This window comes from Chiloscyllium plagiosum, unplaced genomic scaffold, assembly GCF_037043375.1.
Source record: "Chiloscyllium plagiosum isolate Xiang-an unplaced genomic scaffold, Cpla_swu_hap1 HiC_scaffold_12, whole genome shotgun sequence".
Taxonomy (NCBI): Eukaryota; Metazoa; Chordata; class Chondrichthyes; order Orectolobiformes; family Hemiscylliidae; genus Chiloscyllium; species Chiloscyllium plagiosum.
The window spans coordinates 102,978,598-103,005,943 of record NW_028270150.1 but is presented as its reverse complement, the minus strand read 5'-3'; the positions used below and the strand labels follow the sequence as shown (position 1 = coordinate 103,005,943).

The following is a 27,346-nucleotide window of genomic DNA, read 5'->3' as shown; positions in this document are numbered from 1 at the left end:
TTTGAACCAGAGCTGAAATGACATCAGGACATGAGTGGCCCTGGCGGAGCCCAAACTGGGTGTCAGTGAGCAGGTTATTGCTGAGTAAAGCAGCTTGATTGCAGTGTGAACAATCCTTCCTCTCATTTCACTAATGATTTCCACTTGTTATGATAGTACCACTGGGCCTTTGACTCCCCCTAAAGAGTAGGGATATTGGATTCCACCGGTTTAAATAAAAACGATAGAAATGTCCTCAGCCCTGAAACAGTGAGCGGCCTCCTATTGTTCGTGGGAGTTGGAGAAGGGGGTTGTTTGAGCCGTGAGTGTTGTATAGTCCCTGTGCTCGCACTTTGAATGTAGCTGGGGAGCTACGACCTGCTGATTGCGAGTCACTCCGGATGCCAGAGATCAAGGGTCGATGGGGTATCGAGCGGTTTATGTTTGCAGCCCTAGTTGTTGATCTTTGAGCCTTGGTTCACTCGGGCTGTTCACTGAAACTCAGACGCAGGAGGAGTCAGCAAGCACCAGCGAAGCATGGCAAGACTGCTCTGGGCTACATCCCTTTTCCTGTTGCTTCACCCCACAGCCGCTCAAACTCCAGGTACCACCTTTCTGTCGACCGGTACGCGGATGAAGATTCTCAATTTTGCAAGCTGTGCCCACCGACGGTGGAAAGATTAAAAGTTTATGACCTCGAGGGAGAGTCATTCCCCGGCCTCCCATCTCAGCCAGATGGTGTGATGGTTAATCTTTGAAACCAGAGTATTCAGGGATGCACCCACCAACTGTCTCCCAGGGTTTGGTTCTATCCAAAGTCTGTGCTTGGGACATGCTGGTCTCTCTGATCTCAGCTGCTGAACACCAGAGTTGCAATCATTAGATTGTTTCAGTTGCGGCTTTTGATCGCAGTCCATTTTTATAAGTACTCTGTGTCCCCCATTCCTTTCATCATGTTCAGGGACTGTGTGTATCAATTCATCCAAGACCATCTGAGATACTGAGCACTTCATAGGTAAGAGTCCTAGTGGTCACACTTAAGGTGCAGGCAGAGAGTAGCCTGGATGACCACCAGGAAAGGTAAAGGGAGTAGGCAGAGAGTGCAGGAATCCCCTGTGGCCATTCCCCTCAAAAACATGTATACCATTTTGGATTTAGTTGGTGGGGGGATGACCGTTCAGGGGAAAGCAGCAATAGTCAACTCAGTGGCGCTACAGCTGGCTCTGGGGCACAGCGGGAAAGAGCAAAGGTAAACAGGACCTCAGTGACAGGAGACTGTAGTTATGGAACAGGAGATTCTGTGGCTGCAAAGGGGAATCCAGGATGGTGTGGTGCCTCCTGGGTGCCAGGGTCCAGGATGTCTCAGAGTGGCTGCAGAATGTTCTCAAGGGGGCGGGCAAAGAGTCAGATGTCATTGTGCACTTTGGTACAAATGACATAGGTAGAAATGGGGAGGAGGTCTTGCACAGTGTTCATAGAGAACTAAGAAAAAAAATTAAAAACCAGGTCCTCGTTAGTGATAATCTCTGGGTTACTGCCAGTGCCACGTGTGAGTGAGGGTAAGAGCAGGAAGATATGGCAGAATCATGCATGGTTCAAGAGTTGGTGCAAGGGGCAGGGATTCAGATTTATAGATCGTTGGAATCTTTTTCTGGGGCAGAGGTGAACCGTTCAAGAGGGACGGGTTGCACCTGGACTGGAGGGGGACCAATATCTTGGCAGTCAGGTTTGCTAGTGCTGCAAGGGAGGGTTTAAACTAGATTGGCAGGGGGGAGGTGGGATCCTCAACATGGAGATGCAAGTGTGAGGTTGGAAGGAGATACAGTAATCAGAAATAGTAAGTTGAAGAGGCAGGTCAGGCTGGAACACAACAGGGACGAATGAATGCCTGTTGGATTAAATTCCTTCTATTTCAGTGCAAGAGGGCTGACAGGTAAGGCTGATGAACTCAGGGCTTGGATAGGTACATGGGACTGTGATTTTATAGCCATTACAGAAACATGGCTAAGGGAGGGATGGGACTCACAGCATAATGTACCAGAGTACAGGTGCTTTAGGTGGAAGAGAGGTAGTGGAAGGAGAGGAGGGGGAGTTACATTTTTGATTAGGGCGAATATCGCAGCAGTAGTCAGAGATTAAATAATTGAACAATCATCCAGTGAGGCTTTGTGGGTGGAGCTAAGAAATAAAAAGGGGGTGGTGATGTTATTGGGGTTGCACTATAGGCCCCCAAATGGTCAATGGGAATTAGAGGAACAAACATGCAGGGAGACTGAGGAAACTTGCAGGAGCAATATGCTTGTCATAGTGGGGGATTTTCATTTTCCAAACATAGACTGGGACTGCCAGTACAGCAAGGGCTGAGATGGGGTGGAATTTGTTAAGTGCGTTCAGGAACGTTTCCTTAAGCAGTATGTAGAGGGCCCTAAATGGGAAGGGACAAAACTTCCTGATGAAGGGCTTTTGCCTGAAACATTGATTTTCCTGCTCCTTGGATGCTGCCTGACCTACTGTGCTTTTCCAACTCTGATCTCCAGCATCTGCAGTCCTCACTTTCGCCTAGGGACAAACCTCGATCTACTCTTGGGAATTAGGGCGGGACAGGTGACAGAGGTGACAGAGGTGACAGGTGACAGAGGTGACAGAGGTGACAGGTGACAGAGGTGACAGAGGTGACAGAAGGTGATGCACTTTGGGATCAGCGACCATAGTTCTATTAATTTTCTAATGGCTCTGGAGAGGGACAAAACTGGTCCACAGCTTCAAGTTCTAAACTGGGCCAGGGTGGAATTTGGTGGAATTGGACAGGAGCTTGCATGGGTTGGTTGGAGTAGTTGGTTTGCAGGCAAAGAGAGGCTCTGGCAAGTGGGAGGCCTGTAAAAGTGAGATAGCTAGAGTTCAAGGTCTATATGTTCCTGTGAGGGTGAAGGGTGAGGATGGCAGGAATAGGGAACTCTGATTATTGAGATATTGAGGCTGTGACCAGAAAAAAGGAGGGGGCATGGCTCAGGTACAGGCAGCTGGGATCAAGGGAATCCCTGGAGGTATAAGGGAATACAGGATTGACTGAAGGAGGAAATCAGGAGGGTGAAATAGCCTTGGCTGAGAAGGTTAGCGTGAATCCAAAGAGGTACTTTAAGTATATTAAAGGAAAAAGAATAACTAGAGAGAGAGAATAGGGCCCCTCAAGGACTAAGTGAACATGTATGCACAGAACCACAGGGGATGGGCAAGGTTCTCAATGAATATTTCTCCACTGTCTACACCATGGAGAAAGATATGAACACTTGGGCACTTGGGGATGTTAATGGTGATATCTTGGGGACAGTCCATATCACAGTATAGGAGATTTTGGATGTATTTGAAAGTATGAAGGTGGATAAATCTCCCAGTCCTGGCCAGGTATATCCAAAAACACTGGAAGAGGCTACAGAAAAAATTGTGGGGGCCCTGGCTGATATTTTTGCATCATCATTAGCCATGTTGGCTATTCCTACTCAAAGTAAAGCAAAGTACAAGAAATTATAGGCCAGTTAGCCTGATCTTGCTCCTTAATAAAATGTTGGAGTTCATTGTGAAAGATGAAATTTCTGAATATTTGGAAGTGTACAGTAAAATAGGGCAAAGTCAGCATGGCTTCATCAAGGTGAGATAATTGCCTGACAAATCTATTAGAATTCTTTGTGGAGGTAACAAGCAGGTTAGACCAAGGAGAGCCAATGGATGTTATCTACCTAGGCTTCCAAAAGGCCTTTGACAAGGTGCCGCAGAAGAGGCTGCTGAGTATGATAAGGGCCCATGGTGTCAGAGGCAAGGTGCTAGCATGGATACAAACCTGGCTGGCAGGAAGCAGAGAGTGGGGATAAAAGGGTCCTTCTCAGGATGGCAGCTGGTGACAAGTGGTGTTCCGCAAGGCTCAGTGTTGGGACCACAACCTTTCACTTTATACATTAACAATTGAGATGAAGGAACTGAGGGCAATCTGGCTCGGTTTGCAGATGATACAAAGATAGGAAGGCTGCTGAAGAATTTGGAGAGGTTAGGAGAGTGGACAAAGAAGTGACAGATGGAGTACGATGTGGGAAAGTGTGAGGCCATGCACTTTGGTAGGAAGAACAGAGACGTAGACTCTTTTCTAAATGGGGAAAAAATTCAGAAATCCAAAGTACAAAGGGACTTGGGAGTCCTATTCCAGAATTCTCTTAAGGTAAATTTTCAGGTTGAGTTGATAGTTGGGAAGGCAAATACAATGTTGGCACTTATTTTGAAATGACTAGAATATGAAAGCAGGGATATACTTCTGAGGCTTTATCGGGCTCTAGTCAGACCAGATTTGTATTATTGTGGACAATTTGGGGCCTCACACTTCAGGAAGGATGTGCTGGCCTTGGAGTGGGGTCTCAAGAATGATCCCAGGAATTAAAGGCTTAACATATGTGGAATGTTTGAGATCTACACGCATTGGAGTTTATAAGGGGGGGATCTAATTGAAACTTTCAGAAGATTGAACAGCCTGAACAGTGGATGTTGGGAAGATGTTTCCATTGGTAAGAGGGACTAGGACCTGAGGACACGGCCTTAGAGTAAAGGGAAGACCAGTTAGAATGGAAATAAGGAGGAACTTCTTCAGCCAGAGAGTGGGGAATCTATCGAATTCATGGCCACAGAAGGATGTGGAGGTCGGATCATTGAGTATATTTCAGACTGAGATAGATAAGTCAAGGGGATCAAGGGTTACAGGGAGAAAGCAGGAGAATGGGGTTGAGAAACTTATCAGCCATGATTGAATGCTGGAACGGACCTCAATAGGCTGAACAGTCTAATATCTGCTCCTATATCTTATAGTCTCATTGCCTTCTGATGTTTCTACATGTCAGACATAGGAGAAGGATTCTATAGAGCAAACCTATAAAGTATTCTATAACTCTATAGGTCAGGAATAGGTCAATGATTCGAGAAGTCAAATATAGGTTGGGATGAGCTGATGATTTTATACTGGGACCTCCAAGTCCTTTGTTTTTTCCTCTCCAGACGTCCCCAACAGTACCCTTCCACCGATACTCTTATTCGTTTGGCTGAACTGGTCCTCACCCTTAACAATTTCTCCTTTGAATCCTCCCACTTCCTCCAGACCAAAGGGGTAGCCATGGGCACCCTCATGGGCCCCAGCTATGCCTGTCTCTTTGTTGGCTATGTAGAACAGTCCATCTTCCGTAGTTACACCGGCACCACTCCCCACCTTTTCCTCCACTACATTGATGACTGCATCGGTGCCACCTCGTACTCCCACGAGGAGGTCGAACAGTTCATCAACTTCACCAACACATTCCATTCCGACCTTAAATTCACCTGGACCATCTCTGACACCTCCCTCCCCTTCCTAGACTTCTCCATCTCCATCAACGATGACCTACTCAACACTGACATTTTTCACAAGGCCACCGACTCCCACAGCTACCTGGATTACACCTCTTCCCACCCTGCCTCCTACAAAATTTCCATCGCATATTCCCAATTCCTTCGCTTCTGCTGCATCCGCTCCCAGGAGGACCAGTTCCACCACAAAACACACTAGATGGCTTCCTTCTTGAAAGACTGAAATTTCCCTTCCCATGTTGAAGATGCCCTCCAATGCATCTCATCCATGTCCTGCACCTCTGCTCTCGAACCCCACCCCACCAACTGCAACAAGGACAGAACACCCTCTTGGTCCTCAACTTCCACCCCACCAAACTCCGCATTAACCGCATCATCTGCTGACATTTCCGCCACCTACAAATGGACCCCAACACCAGGGGTATATTTCCCTCCCCACTCCTATCCACTTTCTGCAAAGACCATTCCCTCCACAACTACCTAGTCAGGTTCACGCCCCCTAACAACCCACCCTCCCCTCCTGGCACCTTCCTGGTGAATTGACCATGCTAAATTGTCCATAGTTGTTAGGTGCATTAGTCAGAGGAGAGTGGAGGGGCGGTGTGGACTGGTTGGGCTGAAGGGCCTTTTTCCACACTGCAGGGAATCTAATCTAATCCTGATTCTGTAGGTTTTAGCAATTGGTCCTGATTATTTAGGTTTCAGAGATAGGTGTCAGGAACAGGCCCTGATTCTGTAGGTGACATGGATAAATCCTGATTCAATGGGAGTCAGGGATAGGCCCTTATTCTAAAGATATCACAGAATCCCTACATTGTGGAATCAGACCCTTCAGACCAACAAGTCCACACCAACCCTCCGAAGAGTAACCCACCCAGACCCATTCCCCTACAATTATCCCTGACTAATGCACCTAACCTACACATCCCTGAGCACTATGGACAATTTAACATGGTCAATCCACCTGACCTGCACATCTTTAGATTGTGGGAGGAACCCCAAAGAACCCGCAGACACAGGGAGAATGTGCAAACGCCACTTATTCCGCAGGCTGGTACTGAACCCGGGTCCTTGCCACTGTGAGGTGACAGTGCTAACCACTGAGCCACCCTGTCAGAGATGTCTGGGATAGGCGCAGTTATGTCTTTCCCATTGACCTCCCCCTCCCCCTCACGATAAGCCTACCCTGTAACTTCCCGACAAACTGAGTGGAACGGCAGCTGCTAATTGCTTTGTTTATCACTTTGCTCCTTCCCAGTGTTTGTGACTCATGAAAAGGCCAATAACCTCCTAGCACGACAGAGGCGGGCAAATAGCTTTCTGGAGGAAATTAAAGAAGGTAACGTGGAGAGAGAATGCATTGAAGAAAGGTGCTCGAAAGAAGAAGTGAGAGAAATCTTTGAAGATGACCGGCGAACTGTAAGCAACACTATCTCTGGCTTCCATCTTTGATTGCTGCTCTTAGCTGTTCCATATCTGTGCAGGACAGCATCCTAGTGATGAGGAAATATCTCTTCAGTCGAAACCTATTGATTTCTCTATCATGAGAGATGGAGAACAAGTCACTGAATGGGTTTATGAAAGAGATGGATTTCTAGGAGCTAAAGGTGTCAAGGGTATGAGAAGAGAGAAAGGCTATAGCTTTGTGATTGAGGATCAGCCACGATTACATTGAAAGGTGGAACAGGCTGGATGGGCCAAATGGCCTACTCTTGCTCCCAATTCATACATTTCTCTTCCGTTCCCTGAACTCACTGATTTGAGGTGTATTAGCCAATCCAGTCATTCAAATTTCCAGTCACTTCCTTTTATGTTGGCATATGCCAAGAACATTGTTGGTACTCCATACTATCACCAGAGAGACTCCAAATAAAGATATCTCTGTGTCAATCTCATTCATACCATGAGCACTCTGAGGCATTTCCTGCATAGCTCTCAGTTCTCATGCATGCTATGCTTTTTCTGGTAAATAGGATAGGGTGCCACTGTGACACAGGATCAGCAATGTGGAGACCTGAAATTCTAGGCGAGTTTGCCAAATGGAAGTCCAACAGGAAATAAAAATCTGGCTCCAGTGGACTGACAACCAAACTGTCAGATTCCTATGGAAATCCAATGGGCTGGCAGCTTGAGGGAACGGAGACCTGAAGTCCCCCAACAGCCTGGCCTACTTGTGACTCCTGTAGCCCCACGTCAGTGTGGTTGCCTCTCAGTGAACCCTGGCTGGACTTGTCCTGAGTGTGGAGACCTAACCAATCAATGCAGTTACATCAAAAACAACATTTGGCAAAAAGCCAATCATCACCTTCTCAGGGTAAGGAGAGGTGGTGATATAGTGGTTAACATCGCTGGACTCGTAATACAGAACACCAGGTTTACATTCTGGACAGCAGTCGAATCTTGTCATGGCATAGTGACATTTGAATTCAATCCAAATTAGGAATTAAAAGCTGCCCTAATAGTGACCATGTCAGCAGTAACATTAAAAAAAATGTGGCTCACTAATGTCCTTTAGGGAAGGAACTCTGCCATTTCGTTTATATTTCTTTTACATTTAGACTTTGCTGTCGTGTGTACTCAAGTATAAAAATACATGAGTACAATGAAAAGTCTTCAATGTTGCCACACACACTGCCATTTTAGGTACAAGCATCTAGGTACAAAAACTTAATAACAAAGTAGAAAGAAATAAAAAACAAAGTTAAAAAGTTAATTATTACCGTATGATCAGTGTGAATTAAATGTGACTCCAGACTGCCCCCTGGGCAATTTGGGATGGGCGAACAAATGCTGTCCTTAGCAGTGACACTAACATCCCACAAAGATGTTTTTAAAAGATTATTTGAGTAAGAGATGCAGGGGGATGTGAGGAAGAAGCTTTTCAACATGACAAGTGGAAATGACTTAGAACTCACTGCCTTCAAAGATGGTTAAAAATCACACAACACCAGGTTATAGTCCAACAGGTTTAATTGGAAGCACACTAGCTTTCGGAGCGTCGCTCCTTCATCAGGTGATTGTGAAGGAGCGTTGCTCCGAAAGCTAGTGAGCTTCCAATTAAACCTGGTGGACTATAACCTGGTGTTGTGTGATTTTTAACTTTGTCCACCCCAGTCCAACACCAGTACCTCCACATTTAGCAAAGAGGGCATTGTATTGGGCGTGCAACCGCTGGGAAGCATCAGAGCTATAGTCTTTGACAAGGGGTGTATGGTGAGGGTGAAACTATGCCACATAATGTTCTTGGTGCCCTGGACTAATGGGTTACACCAGACAAGAGTGCAAACTGCAACTTCATCAAACATGCATCCTTCACAGAGAAACACCTGCCCGTATTGCATCTCCCATGAGGAGGTCTTCAGGAGCGGTAGGTGACTGTGAGCCTGAAGCTCTGGGTTTGATTCCTATCCCTGAGGGCCAAGGGAAGTGTAATGTGGCAAACAGGTTGAGAATCAACAATATGATCAGGGGGATGGGTGGTTGGAAGGTGGGGAAAAACACACAATTATAGAGTACAGAAGAGGCCCTTTGAGTAAATCCTCCCAACACACGGCAGTGAGAGTAGGAGAGATTCGTGGTCACTTGGGTAATTGAGAGACTGTCATCAGTCGCCATGGCTCCCAGCTGTAACATGCCACAACGACTTGTATTCCATGGTAGGTCAATGTGGATCAGATTGGTGTTGATAGCTCAGGGTTCAAATCCCTTGGGTTGGGATGTATTCAGGTCCAGCCTCTTTGCTCCAAACATGGTGATGATTGCCGCTCATTTAAGGGGTGACCCTGCCTTCAGGCAAAGATCTGATGAAGGAGAATTTATCACCCAGCTCTTAAAAGTCTCACCCCTGTTTCACACCAATCCATTCCAGGTCAATTTCTCTTCTACTAACCACGGATCTCGCTCCCACTTCTGACTAGTCTTTCCCATTGACCACCAACCTCACAATTCACGAGTCATACAGCACAGAAACAGACCTTTTGGACCAACCAGTCCATGTCGAAAATAATCTCAAACTATATTACTCCCACCTGCCTGCGCTTAGCCCATATCCCTCCAAACATTTCTTACTCATGTACTTAGCCAAAAGTCTTTTGAACTTTGTAACTGTTCTCACATCCACCACTTCTTCTGGAAGATCATGCCACACACAAAGCACTCTCTGTGTAAAAACATTGGCCCTTGTGTCTATTTAAATCGTAGGTCTCTTAAAAATATGCCAGCCAACCTTAAAAGCCGCCGCCCTAGGCAAAACACGCTTTCTATTCATCTTATCTATGTCCCTCATGACTTTAAAAACCTCTATAAGGTCACTCTCAACCTCCTACGCCACAGTGAAAAAATTTCCCAGCCTTTCCTTATCGATCACTTTCCAACTATCTCCAATCCCTCACCTACCTTTACAGAATGTACCTTTATGTGATCTATTGGTGCTAACATCAATATTCTTGTGTACATTCACCAGCTCCATGGCTTTACTGCTTCCTTACTCTTCACATCCAATGTCCAATCCCAGCATCTTGGGTGGCACAGTGGCTCAGTGGTTAGTGCCACTGCCTCATAGCACCAGGATCCCAGGTTCACTTCCAGCCTCAGGTGACTGCCTGTGTGTAGTTTTGCCCTGTGTCTGCGTGGGTTTCCTCTGGGTGCTCCAGTTTCATCCCACAGTCCAAAGATGTGCAGGTCAGGTGAATTGGCTGTGCTAAAATAGTGTTGGATGCATTAGTCAAAGGGAAATGGGACTGGGTGGGTTACTCTTCGGAGGGTTGGTGTGGACTTGTTGGGCTGAACGGCCTGTTTCCATACTGTAGGAAATCTAATCTCAATGATACTATTAACGTCATCTATCTCACTGACTACTTGTGGGTTTACCTTTCCCCTAAAAACAAGATGAGATCATAGAATTCAATATTAGGGGTGGACAACATTTACCAAATAATCCTGAACCCTCGCACCTAATTCAAGAGTTATGTTGGGAACCAACTGAAGATTATCAGTTAGCGTCACAGTGGGATTCATTTGCACATGCTGGAAGCTGCATATCTTCACACATAGGGCCCTGCACTTTGTAGAGCAACAGAAAATTTCCATAAACTGTACCTTTTCAATGAGGCAGGGGTCATGGAGACAAATAATCTCTGCTGTAACTCCATGGTGAGTGTTCTGACGAGAGCCGGCTGGCTGGTTTCAATGTTAGCAGTTAATAGTTCCTGTTGCAACACCTCAGCAACCACAGTCCCACCAATCAACACCCTTGTCCCATGCTGCAGAAACCGCTGCTCCCTTCCTAAAGGCTGGTTTGCTTGCCAATCAGTCCTGATCACTGCCAGACTACATGTCTCTTTTCTTTGCAATGTTTAACTAATGGATTGTCCTCCAGCTCACGTGAATTAAACTGTGCAGTCCTCAGGAAGGATGATACTGGTGGGACATTAATTTGTGACAATAATGACAGTGAGCTCCCTATCTGACTCTGATTACAATGTCCCTCTCTGTCTTTACTCAATATTCTATAACAGTGTATATACTGACATGCTTTCATCTTCTTGTTTCAGGATGAATATTGGAATAAGTATGTGGGTGAGTAATAATTTAATCATATATTTCTTCAGTTCGAATCCCTCAGTTTGAGTTATTGTTTAGCCCCAAGAGGAGCGGTCTGAATGAACCAGTGCAGTGAGGGAACTACCTATCAGAGTAAGGGAGTATGGGGGAAGGTTAGCAATCACAATGCTGTGATCTCCAAACTTTCCCACATGGTGATGGGACTGCAGGATTGGCTCTTAAGCAAAGGCATCAGATCTAGGACTGAGGAGCCCTCAATCATTGAAGCATCAGAGATGATGTAAGTACAGAAAGGCCTTTTGTAATATCATTCTCAAGCCTCTTCTACTCTCTGCGATCCCTCTCAACCTCTCTCCACTCTTCGTAGTCTCTCTCTGCTCCTTTCCAATTTCTCCCTCTTTCTGTTCACTCACTCTCTTTCTTTCTCTCCACCAGAAGAGTCATAGAGTCATACAGAATGGACACAGACCCTTTGGTCCAACCAGTCCATGCAGACCATGTTCCCAAACCAAACTCGTCCCTCCCGCCTGTGTTTGGCACATATCCCTCCAAACCCTTCCTCGTCACGTACATGTACAAAGTCTTTTAAATGTTGTAACTGTATCCATCCACCACTTCTTCTGGCAGTTCATTCCACACGGACCACTCTCTATATAAAAACCTTGCGCATCTTGTCCTTTTTAAATATTTTTCCACTCATATTAAAAATATCCCCCTTCCGGAAAATACCCCTTGATATTCACCTTATCTATACCCCTCATGATTTTATACATCTCTGTAAGGCCGCTCCTCAACCTCCTACCATCCAGTGAAAAAGATCCCAGCCTATCCTGTCTATCTTTACAACCTAACCTTCCAATCCTGACAACATCTGGTAGGTTTTATCTTAACCTTCTCTGATTTAATAGTATCCTTCCTTTAGCAGTGTGACCAGAACTGCACACAGAAGAGGTCTCATCAATGTCCTGTACAACCTCAACATGACATCCCTACTCCTAGGTCTGACCAATGAAGGCTAAATGCTAAATGCCCTCTTAACCAACCAAGTATTATGGACCTGAACCCCTGTTCAAAAACACTACCCAAGGCCTTACCATTTATTGTACAAGTCCAGCCCTTGTTCTTTTCACCAAAATGCAAAATCTTGCATTTATCTAAATTAGGGGCGGCACGGTGGCTCAGAGGTTAGCACTGCAGCTTTACAGCACCAGGGACCCAGGTTCAATTCCAGACTTGGACAACTGTCTGTGTGGAGTTTGCACCTTCTCCCGTGTCTGCATGGGTTTCCTCTGGTTTCCTCCCACAATCCAAAGATGTGCAGATTATGGGAATTGGCCACGCCAAATTGCCATAGTGTTCAGGGATGTGTAGGTTAGGTGCATTAGTCAAGGATAAAGATAGAGTAGTGGAGAATGGGTGGGATACTCTTCAGAGGGTCAGTATGGACCTATTGGGCCAAAGGGCCTATTTCCACACTGTAGGGATTCTATACATTCTAAACTCCACCTACCACTTCTCAGCCAATTGATCAAGATCTCGACACAATCTTCGATAGCCTTCTTCACTATCCACTTTGCCATTAATTTTGGTGTCATCTACAAATGTACTCACGGTGCCTTCTATATTCTCATCTAAATCATTTATATAAATGTTTTATATAAACTAAAGTTGATCCAGTACTGATCCCTGTGGAATACTGCTGGTCACAGGCCTCCAGTCTGAAAACAAAACCCTCCATCACCATTCTCTGTCTCTTGCTGTTAAGCCAATTTTGTGTTCAATTGGCAAGCTTACCCTAAATCCCATATGGTTGGGCTTTATTAATTAGCCTACAATGCAGAACCTCATCAAAGGCTTCACTAAAGTCCATGTAGACAACATTCTACTGTCATCAATCTCTTTGGTTACGCCCTCCGAAAACTCACTCAAGGTGTGAGACACGATTTCCCTGGCACAAAACCATGCTGACTTTTGTTTATTAGTCCTTGCTTCTCCAAATGCATGTTTTCTCTATCTTTCAGAATCCCCTCCACCCTACCCAACGCTGAATTCAGACTCACAGGTCTACAGTTCCCAGGCTTCCCTTTACTTCCTTTCTTATATATAGGCACAATGTTAGCCACTGTTTAGTTCTCCAGCACCTCACCCATGGTTATATAAGATACAAATACTTCTGCAAGGGGCCCCGTCATTTCTTCCCTAACTTCCCACCACCTCCTGGGATACACTTATCAGGTGCCGGGGATTTATCCACTTGATTTCCATGACCTCCAGCATTTCATCTTCTACAAAGTAGACTCTGTCTCCCTCTCTCTTTCTCCTTCTCTCCACTCCCTTTTTCTCTCTCTCTCGCTCCCTTTCTCCTTCTCACCAATCTTCCACTCTCTCCTTCTTGCACTTCCTCTCCCTTTCTCTTTCTCCTTCTCTCCACTCCCTCTTTCTCTCTCTCTCGCTCTCTTTCTCCTTCTCTCCACTCCCGCCCCCTCTCTCCATACACAATCTTTCTGCTTCCCTCTATTCCCTTTCCCTTTCTCTGTAACTCTTTCTCCTTCTCTCCACTATCTCTCTGACCGCGGAACATCTTCAGTCAATGTGTCTGCACTGTGGACGTGACAGGCTGTATTTTGAAAGGGATTTGCAGGGAACTCTGAGAATTCCTGTTTCACCAGTGGACCTTGTTGGGAGCAGGTTGTTCGAACCCGGTGTCACTGCAATGCCTACAAATTTCGACCCACTGAGCAGCAAACAGTGTAGCTCTGCATCTGCCACTTTCCAATAGGCCCCTCGTGGCTGGATGTGAGATTAGACAGGGCCACAGACTCACACAGCAATGACCCGTGGAATCAGCAATTGTTCTACTCAGCACAAAAACAGAAGCCTCAGGATCTGGAGATCTGAAACACATATAGCCAAGTACTGTGGAGCAACTCAGCACAACTGGTAGCATTTGTTATAGAGTCATAGAGTCCTACAGCACGGAGAAAGGCCCTTTGGCCCAAACTGGTCCATGCCGACCAAAATGTCCATCCACCCTGACCCTATTTCCCGGCATTTGGCCCATATCCTTCTAATCCATTCCATTTGTCCAAATGCTTTTTAAATGTTGCTAATGTACCCGGCTCAATCACTTCTGCTGGCAGCTCCTTCCATATGTGTACCACCCTCTGTATAAAAAAGTTGCCCCTCAGGTTCCCTTTTATTCTTTCCCCTCTAACCTTTCCCCAATTCCTCGATTCCCCAACCCTGGGAAAAAGACCGAGTGTATTAACCGTATCCGTACCTCTCATAATCTTATACACTTCTACAAGAGCCCTCTCAGTCTCATAGAACATAGAACATAGAAGAATACAGCGCAGTACAGGCCCTTCGGCCCTCGATGTTGCACCGATCCAAGCCCACCTAACCTACACTAGCCCACTATCCATATGCCTATCCAATGCCCGCTTAAATGCCCATAATGAGGGAGAGTCCACCACTGCTACTGGCAGGGCATTCCATGAACTCACGACTCACTGAGTAAAGAACCTACCCCTAACATCTGTCCTATACCTACCCCCCCTTAATTTAAAGCTATGCCCCCTTGTAATAGCTGACTCCATACGTGGAAAAAGATTCTCACTGTCGACCCTATCTAAACCCCTAATCATCTTGTACACCTCTATCAAGTCACCCCTAAACCTTCTTTTCTCCAATGAAAACAGCTCCAAGTGCCTCAGCCTTTCCTCATGCGATCTTTCTACCATACCAGGCAACATCCTGGTAAACCTCCTCTGCACCCGTTCCAGTGCCTCCACATCCTTCCTATAGTATGGCGACCAAAACTGCACACAATACTCCAGATGCGGCCGCACCAGAGTCTTATACAACTGCAACATGACCTCAGTACTCCGGAACTCAATTCCTCTACCAATAAAAGCCAGTACGCCATATGCCTTCTTCACCGCACTATTTACCTGGGTGGCAACTTTCAAAGATCTGTGTACGTGGACACCAAGATCCCTCTGCTCATCCACACTACCAAGTATCCGACCATTAACCCAGTACCCCATCTTTTTATTATTCTTCCCAAAGTGAATCACCTCACACTTAGCTACATTGAACTCCATTTGCCACCTTTCTGCCCAGTTCTGCAGCTTATCTATATCCCGCTGTAACCTGCCACATCCTTCCTCACTGTCTACAACTCCTCCGACTTTCGTATCAGACTTGAAATGTTAACTCTGTTTCTCTTGATGAATGGTAGGGCATTAAGGAGTGTAGTGCAACAGCAGGCACGGTTCTCTGAAAGTGGAGTCACAGGTAGACAGGGCAGTGAAAAAGGCCCGCTTAAGTGGGCATTCGTATCATTATAGGGAGTCTCCAACTCCCTATAACTCAGAATCTTGAGTCCTGGCAGCTTCCTTGTAAACTTCTTCTGCTCTCTTTCTGGTTCAATAACATCCTTCCTATAGCAAGGAAACCAAACCTGAACACAGTAATCCAAGTGCGGCCTCACCAACGTCCTGTACAATGGCAACATAACTTCCCACCTTCCATACTCAGTGCCCTGACTGGTGAAGGCCGGTGGGCCAAAAGCCTTCTTCACTGCCCTGTCTACCTGTGACTCCACTTTCAGAGAACTGTGCACCTGAACTCTAAGCTCCCTCTGTTGCACTACACTCCTTAAGGCCCTACCATTCATCAAGAGAAACAGAGTTAACATTTCAAGTCTGATACCAAGAGACGGCAGTCTTGCTGCAATTTTGAGGCCACTAGCTGCAAACACTCGGCCCACTGTTCTGCAGAAAATGTCTTTACTATTTGTAGCATTGAATATTTGAAGTTCCTCCATGCTGTTTTATTGGGGAATGACTTTAAGTACACTGGACCTGGAGAGAATCTCAGAAATGGGTGGGGGAAGGGGGTGGAGTTGGGGAATGTGGGGGGAAGGGAATGGCAAGAGTTTTACGGAGGAGTTTAAGATGGATGCCACTCTCTTCCCCTTTCGCAGACGGCGATCAGTGTGAGTCCAACCCTTGCAGGAATGGGGGCATCTGTCGTGATAACGTTAACCGGTATGATTGCCAATGTCCAAAAGGTTACCATGGCAGCAACTGCGAGATTGGTAAGATCCCAGAGAAGGGCATTGACTGGCTACAACCAGCAGAGTGACATGTTCGTGTGAGGTCAATGGTACAGGGTGGCACTCCCTGGACAAGAGTGCAGTCAGGGGCTGGGCACTGGAGGTATGTAGGTGAGAGGGGAAAAGCCTGCGTGAGAGGGAAGACGTCATTCCTAACCTCATGTAAAACACTGTTTAAATGTTAGCTTGTCAGCTTCTCCTGGACCTTAATCAGGGGGATTGGCTATACCAAATTGTCCAGTGTTGGGTGCATTAGTTGGGGTAAATACAGAGTAGGGAAATGGGTCTGGGTGGGTTACTCTTCAGTGTGTCAATGTGGACTTGTTGGGCCGAAGGGCCTGTTTCCCTACTGTAGGGAATCTAATCTAATTTACTTGATAGGTTTGGCCTAGAGGTGAAGGTCTCAAACTTTTTACTCTGCCTGGCCAATGGAAAGCAACTAACTGAGCTCTTCAAACAGCTCTGGGTTACCTATGGACTGGAAAACCACCATGGAATTCACCTTCTGAATTTTGATTGCCTGTACTGCTCAAAAAGCAGGAACCAGGGTCTATCTTACAAGCAAGGTCTATCTTTGCATATCAAAGTATCAGGATAGGTCCGCCATTTTAACAGGCTGGGTTTAGTTTCTTTATTCTTCCATGAGATATGGGCATCATTGGTATTTTGTCACCCATCCCTAACTACCCTAGAACAGAGTGGCTTGCTCAACAAATTCGGAGAGCAGTTAAGAGTCAACCATATTGCATTAGGTCTGGAATCCCATGTAGGCCAGATCGGATAAAGATGGCAGATTTACCTCCCTGAAGGGCATTAGTGAACCAGATTGGGGCTTTACGACAATCGATGGCAATGTGGCTCAGTGGTTGGCACTACTGCCTCACAGTGCCAGGAGCTGGAGTTCAATTCCACGCTCAGATGACTGTCTGCAAGAGGGAAAGGGGCTGAACTTCAGAATGTTTTGAAGAACATTCTTTGGGTTTTTAACTCTGTTAGTCTCTTCATGGATGCTGCCAGACCTGCTGACATTCTCTAGTGATTTCTATTTTTGTTCGTGACCGAGGATGATAAACTGGATTTCTGGCTTGCTCACTCAGAATACTATATCCATTACCCATGAAAAGAGCAGGAATGGATGGATTAAGGTGATCTGGCAGGCTGTCAATTGAGAGCTCAGAGGATTATGGAGGTTGAGGGGCCTGATCTTTATTGGATTATGATGTGGAGGAGCCGGTGTTGGACTGGGGCAGACAAAGTTAAAAATCACACAACACCAGGCTATAGTCTAATCGATTTATTTGGAAGTACAAGCTTTTGGAGGGTTGCCTAGCTACTTGATGAAGGAGCAGCTTGTACTATTGGACTATAACCTGGTGTTGTGTGATTTGTACCTTTATTGGATTAATGAGCTCTCTTATGCTCCCCCACAGCATTGTTATGTGTGCTTCATGTCTCCTTCTTGCTACTTTCAGATGTTCCACAGCTCTGCAACCTAGACAATGGAGGTTGCCAGCATTTCTGTAAGGTCCAAAGGGAACAAGTCAGGTGCTTCTGCGTCAATGGCTTTGTACTTCACGCAAACAAGAAATCCTGTATTCCGCAAGGTAAAAATGTAACGTTGAGTGAGGTGTGCTCTCCTAAGGTTCAGTAATTAGCACTGCTGCCTCACAGCACCAGGGACCCAAGTTCGATTCCAGACTTGGGCGACTATCTGTGTGGGTTTCCTCTGTTAACAAGACAGCATGAGCAACGCACACTTGTTCAGTTCGACACACTTTAGTCCTCTCACCATCTCACTTGGTTGTGATGTGTACTGACCGTAGACAACTTAATTATCCCTTCCCTCAGTCATTAGATTACTTAGTGTGGAAACAGGCCCTTCGGCCCAACAAGTCCACACCGACCCACCGAAGCGCAACCCACCCATTCCCCTACATTTACCCCTTTAACCTAACACTATGGACAATTTAGCATGGCCAATTCACCTGACCCGCACATCTTTGGACTGTGGGAGGAAACCGGAGCACCCGGAGGAAACCCACGCAGACACGGGGAGAATGTGCAAACTCCACACAGTCAGTCGCCTGAGTCAGGAATTGAACCCGGGTCTCTGGCGCTGTGAGGCAGCAGTGCTAACCACGGATCAAGGATCATGATCAAGGAGTCTAGGTTAGTGTGGTGCTGGAACAGCACAGCAGGTCAGACAGCATCTGAGACGCAGGAAAATCGACGTTTCAGGCAAAAGCCCTTCATCAGAAATGGAGATAATATTTATAGAATCCCTACAGTGTGGAAGCAGACCATTCAGCCCCTCCCTGCACATCTTTGGCGGATACTAGAGCACCCGGAGGAAACTTATGTAGCCAAGGGACGAATACGCAAGCTCCACACAGATGGTTGCCCAAGACTGGAATTGAATCCAGCTCCCTGGTGCTGTGAGGCAACAATGTTAACTGTTGAACCACAGCGCTGTCCCAGGGTATGTATTTTCATTGTTCCTTCACTGTCGTTGGGTCAAAATCCCAAAACTCCCTCCTGAACAGCATTGTGGGGCGACCTACAGCACATGGATTCCAGAAGCTCAAGATTACTGTGAGGAGAAAGCAAGGGGGCAGACATAAGATAGAGGCCAGCACCTAATGGTGAACATTGCATGCAAAGCACTATTAGGAGATCAGTCTTCAGGGCAAGGCACCTCCAGGTGGATGCATATAGCAGTGGGTGTGCTGTACCTGGCATTAAGTGCACAATAATATTTACATATAGGATGTTCTTAGTGGACTCTCCATCAGCTGTCCTTCTTATTGGCATTAGCCCAGATGTTAATACCATATAGGGAATAATGCCCACACACAGGCAGAAGATGGGATCAATCTTCTTAAATTGTAAATGCACAATGTCAAAAACATAGTTGTTTCATCTCAGGCATCAGGCCCGATTTAAGATTACATAACTATTGAATAATTGAGATTTACAGCATGGAAACAGGCACTTTGGCCCAGTTTTCACTATTCAGCTAGTCCCATTTGACAGTATTTGGTCTATATTTCTCCATAATTATTCCATCCTTGTCCTTGTCCACTTGTTCCGAAGATGACAAAATTGTACTCGCTTCCACTACTACCTCTGACAGCTCATTCCAGACACTCACCACCCTCTGTGTAAAAGAAATGCCCCTCTGGAGCCTTTTGTATCTCTCCCCTGTCACCTCAAACCTATACCTTCTAGTTTTAGACCCCCCTACCATGGGGTAATACCTTTGGGTATCTATCTTATCCACAGAGTTTATAGACCTCTGTAAGGTCATCCCTCAGTCTCCTATGCTCCAGGGAAAGAAGTCTCAGTTTGTTCAGCCTCTCCTTATAAATCAAACCGTCCAGTCCAGGTCGCATCCAAGTAAATTTTTTAATGCACTCTTTCTCGGATAACGATATCTTTCCTATAGTAGGGCAACCACCACTTCATGCAGTACTTCAAATGTGGTCTTATCAATGTCTTGTATAGCCGCAATAAGATGGCCCAACTCATATACTCAATGCTATTAGGTTCATGCTGTTTAATACTAAGAACCACAACTCAAGAATTGATTTGCCCCTCCCAAGATCTGCTCTGTCACCAGAAACATACTCTGAACGCAGCAAATGTTGGGAAAGCAACCTGAGACATCTTGGTCCAATTTTCCACCAGCATCATTGTTCCTGAACTTCCAGAAAAGCTTTCACCAGTTGGGAAAATCCAACCCGTGCCTTTATTTTTAATACCAAGAATCGTGAATGCTTTCTTAACAGCTTTACGCTGTCATCTTTAGAGATCTGGTATGTGAAATCACATTTATATCAACTCTTGTCCAGATTCTAAAGGGGAATTCAGTTTAGAAATAGAAACCCAATAGAAATAGAATTAGAATCCCTACAGTATGGAAACAGGCCCTTTGGCCCAACAAGTCCACACTGACCCTCCGAAAAATATCCCGCCCAGACCCATTCCCCTACCCCATTATCCTACATTTACCCCTGACTAATGCACTTCACCTACACATCTCTGAACACTACAGGCAATTTCCCATGGCCAATTCACCTAACCTGCACATCTTTGGATTGTGGGAAGAAACCCACACGGACACGGGGAGAATGTACACGGCTGGAATCGAACCCGGGTCCCTGGTTCTGTGAGGTGGCAGTGCTAACCACTGAGCCACTGTGCTGCCTCAAATCGAAGTCAGCAGAGAATGTCGGATTGTAGTACAGAGAAGGGAAAATTGAATAGAGGTGTTCAAAATCCCATGGAGTTGATTGAGAGAAAGTGGTAACATTGGGGGAGGGGTGTGGGGTGTGGTGAGTTAGTACCCAGAAGAGGAGAAAGGGAGGTCTGCAGATGCTGGAGATCAGAGCTGAAAATGTGTTGCTGGAAAAGCGCAGCAGGTCAGGCAGCATCCAGGGAACAGGAGAAGGGCTTATGCCCGAAATGTCGATTCTCCTATTCCCTGGATGCTGCCTGACCTGCTGCGCTTTTCCAGCAACACATTTTCAGTAACCAGAAGACATAGATAAGAGAAAACCTCAGGAGGTATTCAGAAGGTTTTCCCCATTCATCAAGTGATAGGGCAATTAGGGATGGGCAATAATTATTGGCCTCAACAGCAAAGCCCATGTCCCTCAAATAGCAGAGTCAATGGAATGCCAAGTCTGAAAACAGCTGCACAATCAAATTCAACACCAAGTTTCAAAAGAGGATTGAACCAATGCAACAAGCAATGCAGGACTGTGGGAAAAAAAGCAGGGGCATGGGACTCAATGGCCCATTCTAGCCTGGATGGGCCAAATGGACTGCTTCTTTAACTGAATCATAGGACAATACAATGTCTACTACCCAATGGCACAATCACCATTTGGTGATTATTGATGTATTGACAGTATGTCATTGATCGTATGTTTGGGAATATGGTGATCTGATTGCCCCGCAGAAGGACAGGGATTGCTTCTGAGCTATAGGCTTCCTTTGCAAAAAAGAAAGCCATTCAAATCACTAGTGGTTGAAGCAACTTTCAGACACGTGTATACACTGTGTTTATTTCTTCTTAACAGTTCCTTATCCTTGTGGGACCATCATAAAGAACAGAGTCCGAAGATCAGATTTCGATGGTGACTCTGTGTTAGCTAACAGCACTGCGCTGACAGCCAGCACTGCATCAAACAGCACCAGTGACCAATCTATTGCGCCAACCCACAACTCTAACCCCGCTGACCAAATTGTAAGGATTGTGGGTGGACAAGATTGTCCCTTGGGACAATGCCCATGGCAGGTAATCCCTTCATTTCAACCTTCAAGCTTCATAGACATTAGTGCTCCAGTACGTTTCTCATTACATTATCATTCAGGTTGGCTTCCCAACAATTCTCCAACATAGAAACATACTCCTTCCACCTGGCTCAGTCTCATTTTCACATTAGGTCCCCATCCAAACTGCTTCACATCCAATCCACATTAAGGGTGTTTTTTCCAACGCTCGTAGAAAGTGCATTGTAAGTGCAGAACAGAACTAACTTTCACGAATGGCCATTCTTCACCTGGGTTCCTTACACTGTCAGTCACTGGGTTACAACTTCCTAGCTTTCTGTGTGAGACAGGAAGATGGAGACCAGGTGCACTGACACCTGGGAGGCCGTCGCTGATGGCTGTGAGCAGAAATGAAAAGCCCAGCTATCTGAGTAAAATCCTTCTGAGTCCACTGTCTTTCTCTAAAACAAATATGGCTCCTGATCCCTACCAAGCAATGCATACCAAAGATGACCACCATGGAAGAGGCTTACAGATGGAAGGTAAAAACTATGTGAAGAGAAAAAGCTCATTTTCTGTCCTGAACAATGGCATTCAGCTAGTTTGGTTGTTCACAAGCAGAAAAGGTAAATTAGCCATAGTCCCACTCCCTCATGAGGCAAAGAGAGATGACTAGTGGTGGTTTAACCTGAGGGTTGAGAAAGTGGGATCTTCATTGTAACCGCAACTGGTACCGGAATTGAACCACCACTAATGGCATCACTCCACACTGCAAATCAGCTGTACAACCCACTGAGCTAACCTAACCCCTGCCCACAAGTTATGCCATGTGTATTGTGTTCAATTCCATTGATGAACCAGGATTATATATCAACATTGACTTCACCGGTTTCAAAATCTCCCATCCCCTCTATCTCATCCCAGATCCAACCCTCCAACTGCCCTCTTGACCTGACCTATCTATCCATCTTCCTTCCCACCTACCTGCTCCACCCTCCCAACCGACCCATCACCATCACCTTCTACCTGCATCCACCTATTGCCATCCCACCTACCTTTCTCCACCCCACCCCCCCATTTATCTCTCAGCCCCCTTCCCCCACCTTTCCTGATGAAGGGTTTCTGCCCGAAACATCGGATCTCCTGCTCCTTGGATGCTGCCTGACCTGCTGTGTTTTTCCAGCGCCACACTTTTTAATTCTCTCCAGCATCTGCCGTCCTCGCTTTCTCCAGGAATGTATAAAATCACATTAAGATTACACAGAATCAGACCATTCAATCAAACCATCCCTTCCATTGTTTATGCTCCAGTTGAGCCTGCCCTCATCTTTCCACACCTGAATCGATCATTGTAATTCCCTTCACCCTCATATGTCTGTCTCGGTGCCTCTTCAATGCATCAGCTCCATTTACTGCCTGTCAGAGTGTAATCTCACCAGGCCCTGATCAAAGAAATGCCTGGAATTCCTGATTGGATTTATTGGTAACTCTCTTGTGTGGAAAACAGTTAGTTCTTTAGAGAAAACATTCCCTCTGCATTAATTCTGCCAAAGGCTTTCTGAATTTTAAAGACCTCAATTAGGTCACTCCTCAGCTTTCCCTTTTGGAGAGAAAAGACCCAGTTTGTTCATACATTTCTTAAGTGAGTAGTATGTTTTCTATCCAGGTTTCCTCTACTCCTCTACCTCACCTTACACCTTTCAAGTAACAAGTGATCTATCAATTCCTCATACAAAATGTATTTCCTCAGTATTTATGTGTGCTAATCTTCATTTAGTCATAGAGATGTACAGCATGGAAACAGACCTTTCCCTCCAACCCGTCCATGCCGACCAGATATCCCAACCCAATCTAGTCTCATTTGCCAGCACCTGGCCCATATCTCTCCAAACCCCTTCCTATTCATATACCCATCCAGATTTTAAATGTTGCAATTGTACCAGCCTCCAATAGTTCATCTAGCAGCTCATTCCATACACGTACTACCATCTGCATGAAATAGTTGCCCCTCAGGTCTCTTTTATATCCTTCCCCTCTCACCCTAAATCTATGCCCTCTAGTTCTGGACTCCTCCACTCCAGGGAAAAGACTTTGTCTATTTATCCTAACCGTGCCTCTCATGATTTTGTAAACCTCAGCCTCCAACACTCCAGGGAAAACAGTTCCAGCCTATTCAACCTCTCCCTATAGCTCAAATCCTCCAACCCTGGCACACTCCTTGTAAATCTTTTCTGAACCCTTTCAAGTTTCACAACATCTTTCCGATAGGAAGGAGACCAGAATTACCCGCAATATTCCAACAGTGGCCTCACCAATATCCTGTACAGCAGCAACATGACCTCCCAACTCCTGTACTCAATACTCTGACCAATAAAGGAAAGCACACCAAACGCCTTCTTCATTATCCTATCTACCTGCGACTCCACTTTCAAGGAGCTATGAACCTGCACTCCAAGGTCCCTTTGTACAGCAACACTCCCTAGGACCATTTGATCATGGCGTAAGTTTAGTGATGTTCTGTAGAATGCTCCTCAGTATGGATTATTTCCCATCCAGCAAGACTCCATTTGGTGTCACCAACAAATTTAGAAACTGTTGTCTTGTTAATAGAAATTGTAAGCAGCAGTGGCCTCATTACTGATCCTCATGGATCCTCTCATCCAACTGTCTGTGATTCTGAATAACTTACCTTTACTCGGACGCTGCTTTCTGTCTTGAAGCCAGCTGCCAATCTACTCTGCTCCATTCTCTGCCTTGGTCTACTGTGAGGCACTGTGTAAAAAGACTTTTTGAAAATCCAGATAAATTACATTGTCATTGTCTACTCTCTGTTTACTTCCTCAAAAATTCCATGGCCGTTCGAGCAACATTCCTCATTTCTGAAATTGAAGCTAACTATTCAACGACTCATGATTATTTTTCTTGTTTCAATTTGCTCCATGAGCAATGATTCCATTATTTTCCTACCTCTGATGTTAAACTGGCTGGTTTGTAATATCCTGGATAGAATCACAAAGTTATTACAACTCAAAAGTTGGCACATCTTACTTTTATCGCTTTTTAAATGAGCATCTCTCTTACCTTGACCTGTACATTTTTCCTTTCTGAATAACTTGGTTGAATCTAGTTCTCTTTTGCAACACACTCCACTCATTGTGTGGAAAGTTCTTCCTCGTATCACTTTTACTTCTTCAGCCCAATTCCTTTGCTTCTGTGCCCCTTTCCATTCTCAATCATTTCACTGATGCTCTATTCTATTCTGTCTAGACCCCTCAGGATTCAGAGCACCTTGGTCAAATATCCTTGCAGCCCTCTCTTTCCCGAGAAAAACAGCACCAACTTCTCCAAGCTCTCTTCCTATTTGAAATTCCTCATCCCTGGAATCATTCTCATGAACTTCTCTTGTGCTCCCTCTCTAATGTCTTCACATCTTCACTGAAGTGCAGTGCCCAGAACTGTACGCAATATTCCACCAGTGGTCAACTTGGTGTTTTAGTACAAGTTCATCATAATCTCCTTGTCCGTGCCCTATTAACAAAGCCTTGAACAGTATATGCTTTGTCAACTGCTCCCTCAACCTATCCTGTCATCTTGAATGATCGATGCAGGTATACCCCAGCTCCCTCTGCTCTTGCACTCTCTTCAGAAGTGTATCTTTCTTTTGTATTGCATCCCATCATTTCTACTTTCTCTGCATGAAATTGTATTTGCCACTTGTCAGCCTATTCCATCAGCCTCATCACCACACCTTATCACCTCAGCGGATCTCCCACCCGCAGCCCCCAACCTCATAGTTCCCCAATTCTGCATCGCCTAGTTCTACCTCTAACCCAAAATCCACAAACCTGACTGCCTCAGTCGACTGATTGTCTCTGCCTGCCCTCTGCCCCACCGAACCCATCGCGTATCGCGAATCTGTCCTGTCCCTCTCGGTTTATGAACTCCCTACGTACGTTGCAGACACCACCCACACCCCCCACCTCCTCCATCACTGCCAATTTCCCAGCCCCCAACACCTCATCTTCACATCCAGTCCCTGTAAACATCCATCCCCCATGGCCTAAAAGCCCGCCATTTCTTCCTCTCCCGCCAACCCGACCAGTCCCCCTTCACCGACACACTCATTCGATTGGCAGAACGGGTCTTCGCTTTCAACAACTTCTCCTTCGAATCCTCCCATTTCTTTCAGGCCAGAGGGGGTAGATATGGACACCCACATGGGCTATGTCTGTCTCTTTGTCAGGTACGTGGAACAGTCTCTCTTCAGCAGTTACACCAGCACTAGCCCCACCTTTTCCTCCGCTACATTGATGACTGTACGGTGCCACCTCGTGCTCCCATCAGGAGGTTGAATAGTTCATTAACTTCGCCAACACCTTCCACCCTGACCTCAAGTTCACCATGGACCATCTTCAAAACCTCCCTCCCTTCCTGGACCTCTCCATTTCCGGTGACTGACTCAGTACGGACATCTATTACAAACCCACCAACTCCCACAACTACCTGAACTATACCTTCTCCCACTCCCCCTCCTGTAAAAACGTGACCCAATTCCTCACCTCTGCCATTTCTGTTCCCAGGAGGAGTAATTCCACTCCAGGACATCCCAGATGGCCTCCTATTTCAAGGACCACAATTTCCCTTCCCATATGATCAACAATGCCCTCCAGCACATCTTCTCCACTTCCCGCACCTCTGCCCTTGAACCCCACTCCGCCAACCGCAACAAGGATAGAAATCGTCTGGTCCTTACCTTCCACCCCATGAATCTCTGGATACAGCGCATTATCCTCCACCACCTACAATCAGACCCCACCAGCAGAGATATATTTCCCTCCACACCCCATTTATGTTCCACAGAGACCATTCCCTCCGTGACTCCCTCACTAGCTCAATGCCTCCCACTAACCCACCCAACACCTTCCCTTGCTGCTGCACAAGGTATAAAACCTGCGCCCACACTTACCCCCTCACCTCCCACCAAAATCCAAAAGGATCATTTTAAATCTAGCAGAGATTGCCCTGCACATCCAGTCACCTCATCTATAATGTCCATTGTTATTGATGTGGTCTCCTCTACATGAGGGAGACAGAACACTAACTTACGGAGCAGTTCAAGCAACATTTCTGGGATACATGTACTAAACAACCCCACCGCCCTGTGGCCGACCACTTCAATTCCCCCACTCCGCCAAGGACACGCAAGTCCTGGGCCTCCTTCGCCGTCAAATCAAAGCCACCCACCACCTGGAGGAAGAATGCCTCATCTCTGCCTCGGGACCCTCCAATTTCACCAGTTGCCAAATCTTCCTAGCCCCCACCTCATCCAACTCGTCACTGCCCTCTTGACCTGTCCCACCCTCCCATCTTCCTTCCCACCTATCTGCTCTACCCTCCCAACCGACCTATCACAATCACCCCCACCCGCATCCACCTATTGCCTTCCCAACTACCTTTCCCCCAGCCCCACCCAACCCCATTTTATCTCTCAGCCCTCTTCCCCCACCTCATTCCTGATGAAGGGCGTATGCCTGAAACGTCTACTCTCCTGCTCCTCAGATGCTGCCTGACCTGCTGTGCTTTTTCAGTGCCACACCTTTTGACTCTGACTCTCCAGCATCTGCAGTCCTCATTTTCTCCTATTCCATCTGACTGTCTATATCCTCTTGAAATTTTACACTATGCTCCTCAGAGTTCACAATTCTTCCAAGTATTGTATCATATTCAAACTTAGAAATTATGCCCCGTAACATAAGTTCTACGTTGTTTAATATATAGAAAAGCAAAGCTGCCATCATTGATCTCTGGAGAAATCCATTAAAAAGCTTACTTCGTACTAAAACACAATCACTATCACTCTGGATTTCTTGTCACTCGGTCAATTTTATCTCCAATTTCTACTGAACAATTATTAAATGAGTTATAACTTTGTGCAAAAGGCTAATGTCTATTTTAACGCATGAGTGTGTCTATTGTAATGCAAGTAGTGTCAGAAATAAGAGTGACAAACTCAGAGCATGGATCAGTACT

General features: G+C 46.0%; 1 protein-coding gene across 2 annotated transcripts in view; it reads left to right on the top strand.

Annotated features, from left to right (window-relative positions):
* Positions 1-425: 425 nt before the first annotated feature.
* The window catches only part of LOC122554899 (coagulation factor X-like), a 152,447-nt gene continuing 125,526 nt past the window's right edge, over positions 426-27,346 (top strand). Inside the window, exons 1-6 of one of the 2 annotated variants that reach the window (XM_087993129.1) lie at positions 426-583; positions 6,614-6,774; positions 10,908-10,932; positions 15,908-16,021; positions 17,512-17,643; positions 21,124-21,341. In XM_087993129.1, the coding sequence (XP_087849255.1) occupies positions 517-583; positions 6,614-6,774; positions 10,908-10,932; positions 15,908-16,021; positions 17,512-17,643; positions 21,124-21,341 (717 nt within the window). In that variant the 5' untranslated portion in view covers positions 426-516. The remainder of the gene's footprint in view (positions 584-6,613; positions 6,775-10,907; positions 10,933-15,907; positions 16,022-17,511; positions 17,644-21,123; positions 21,342-27,346) is intronic. The other variant, XM_087993130.1, reaches the window with a different exon arrangement.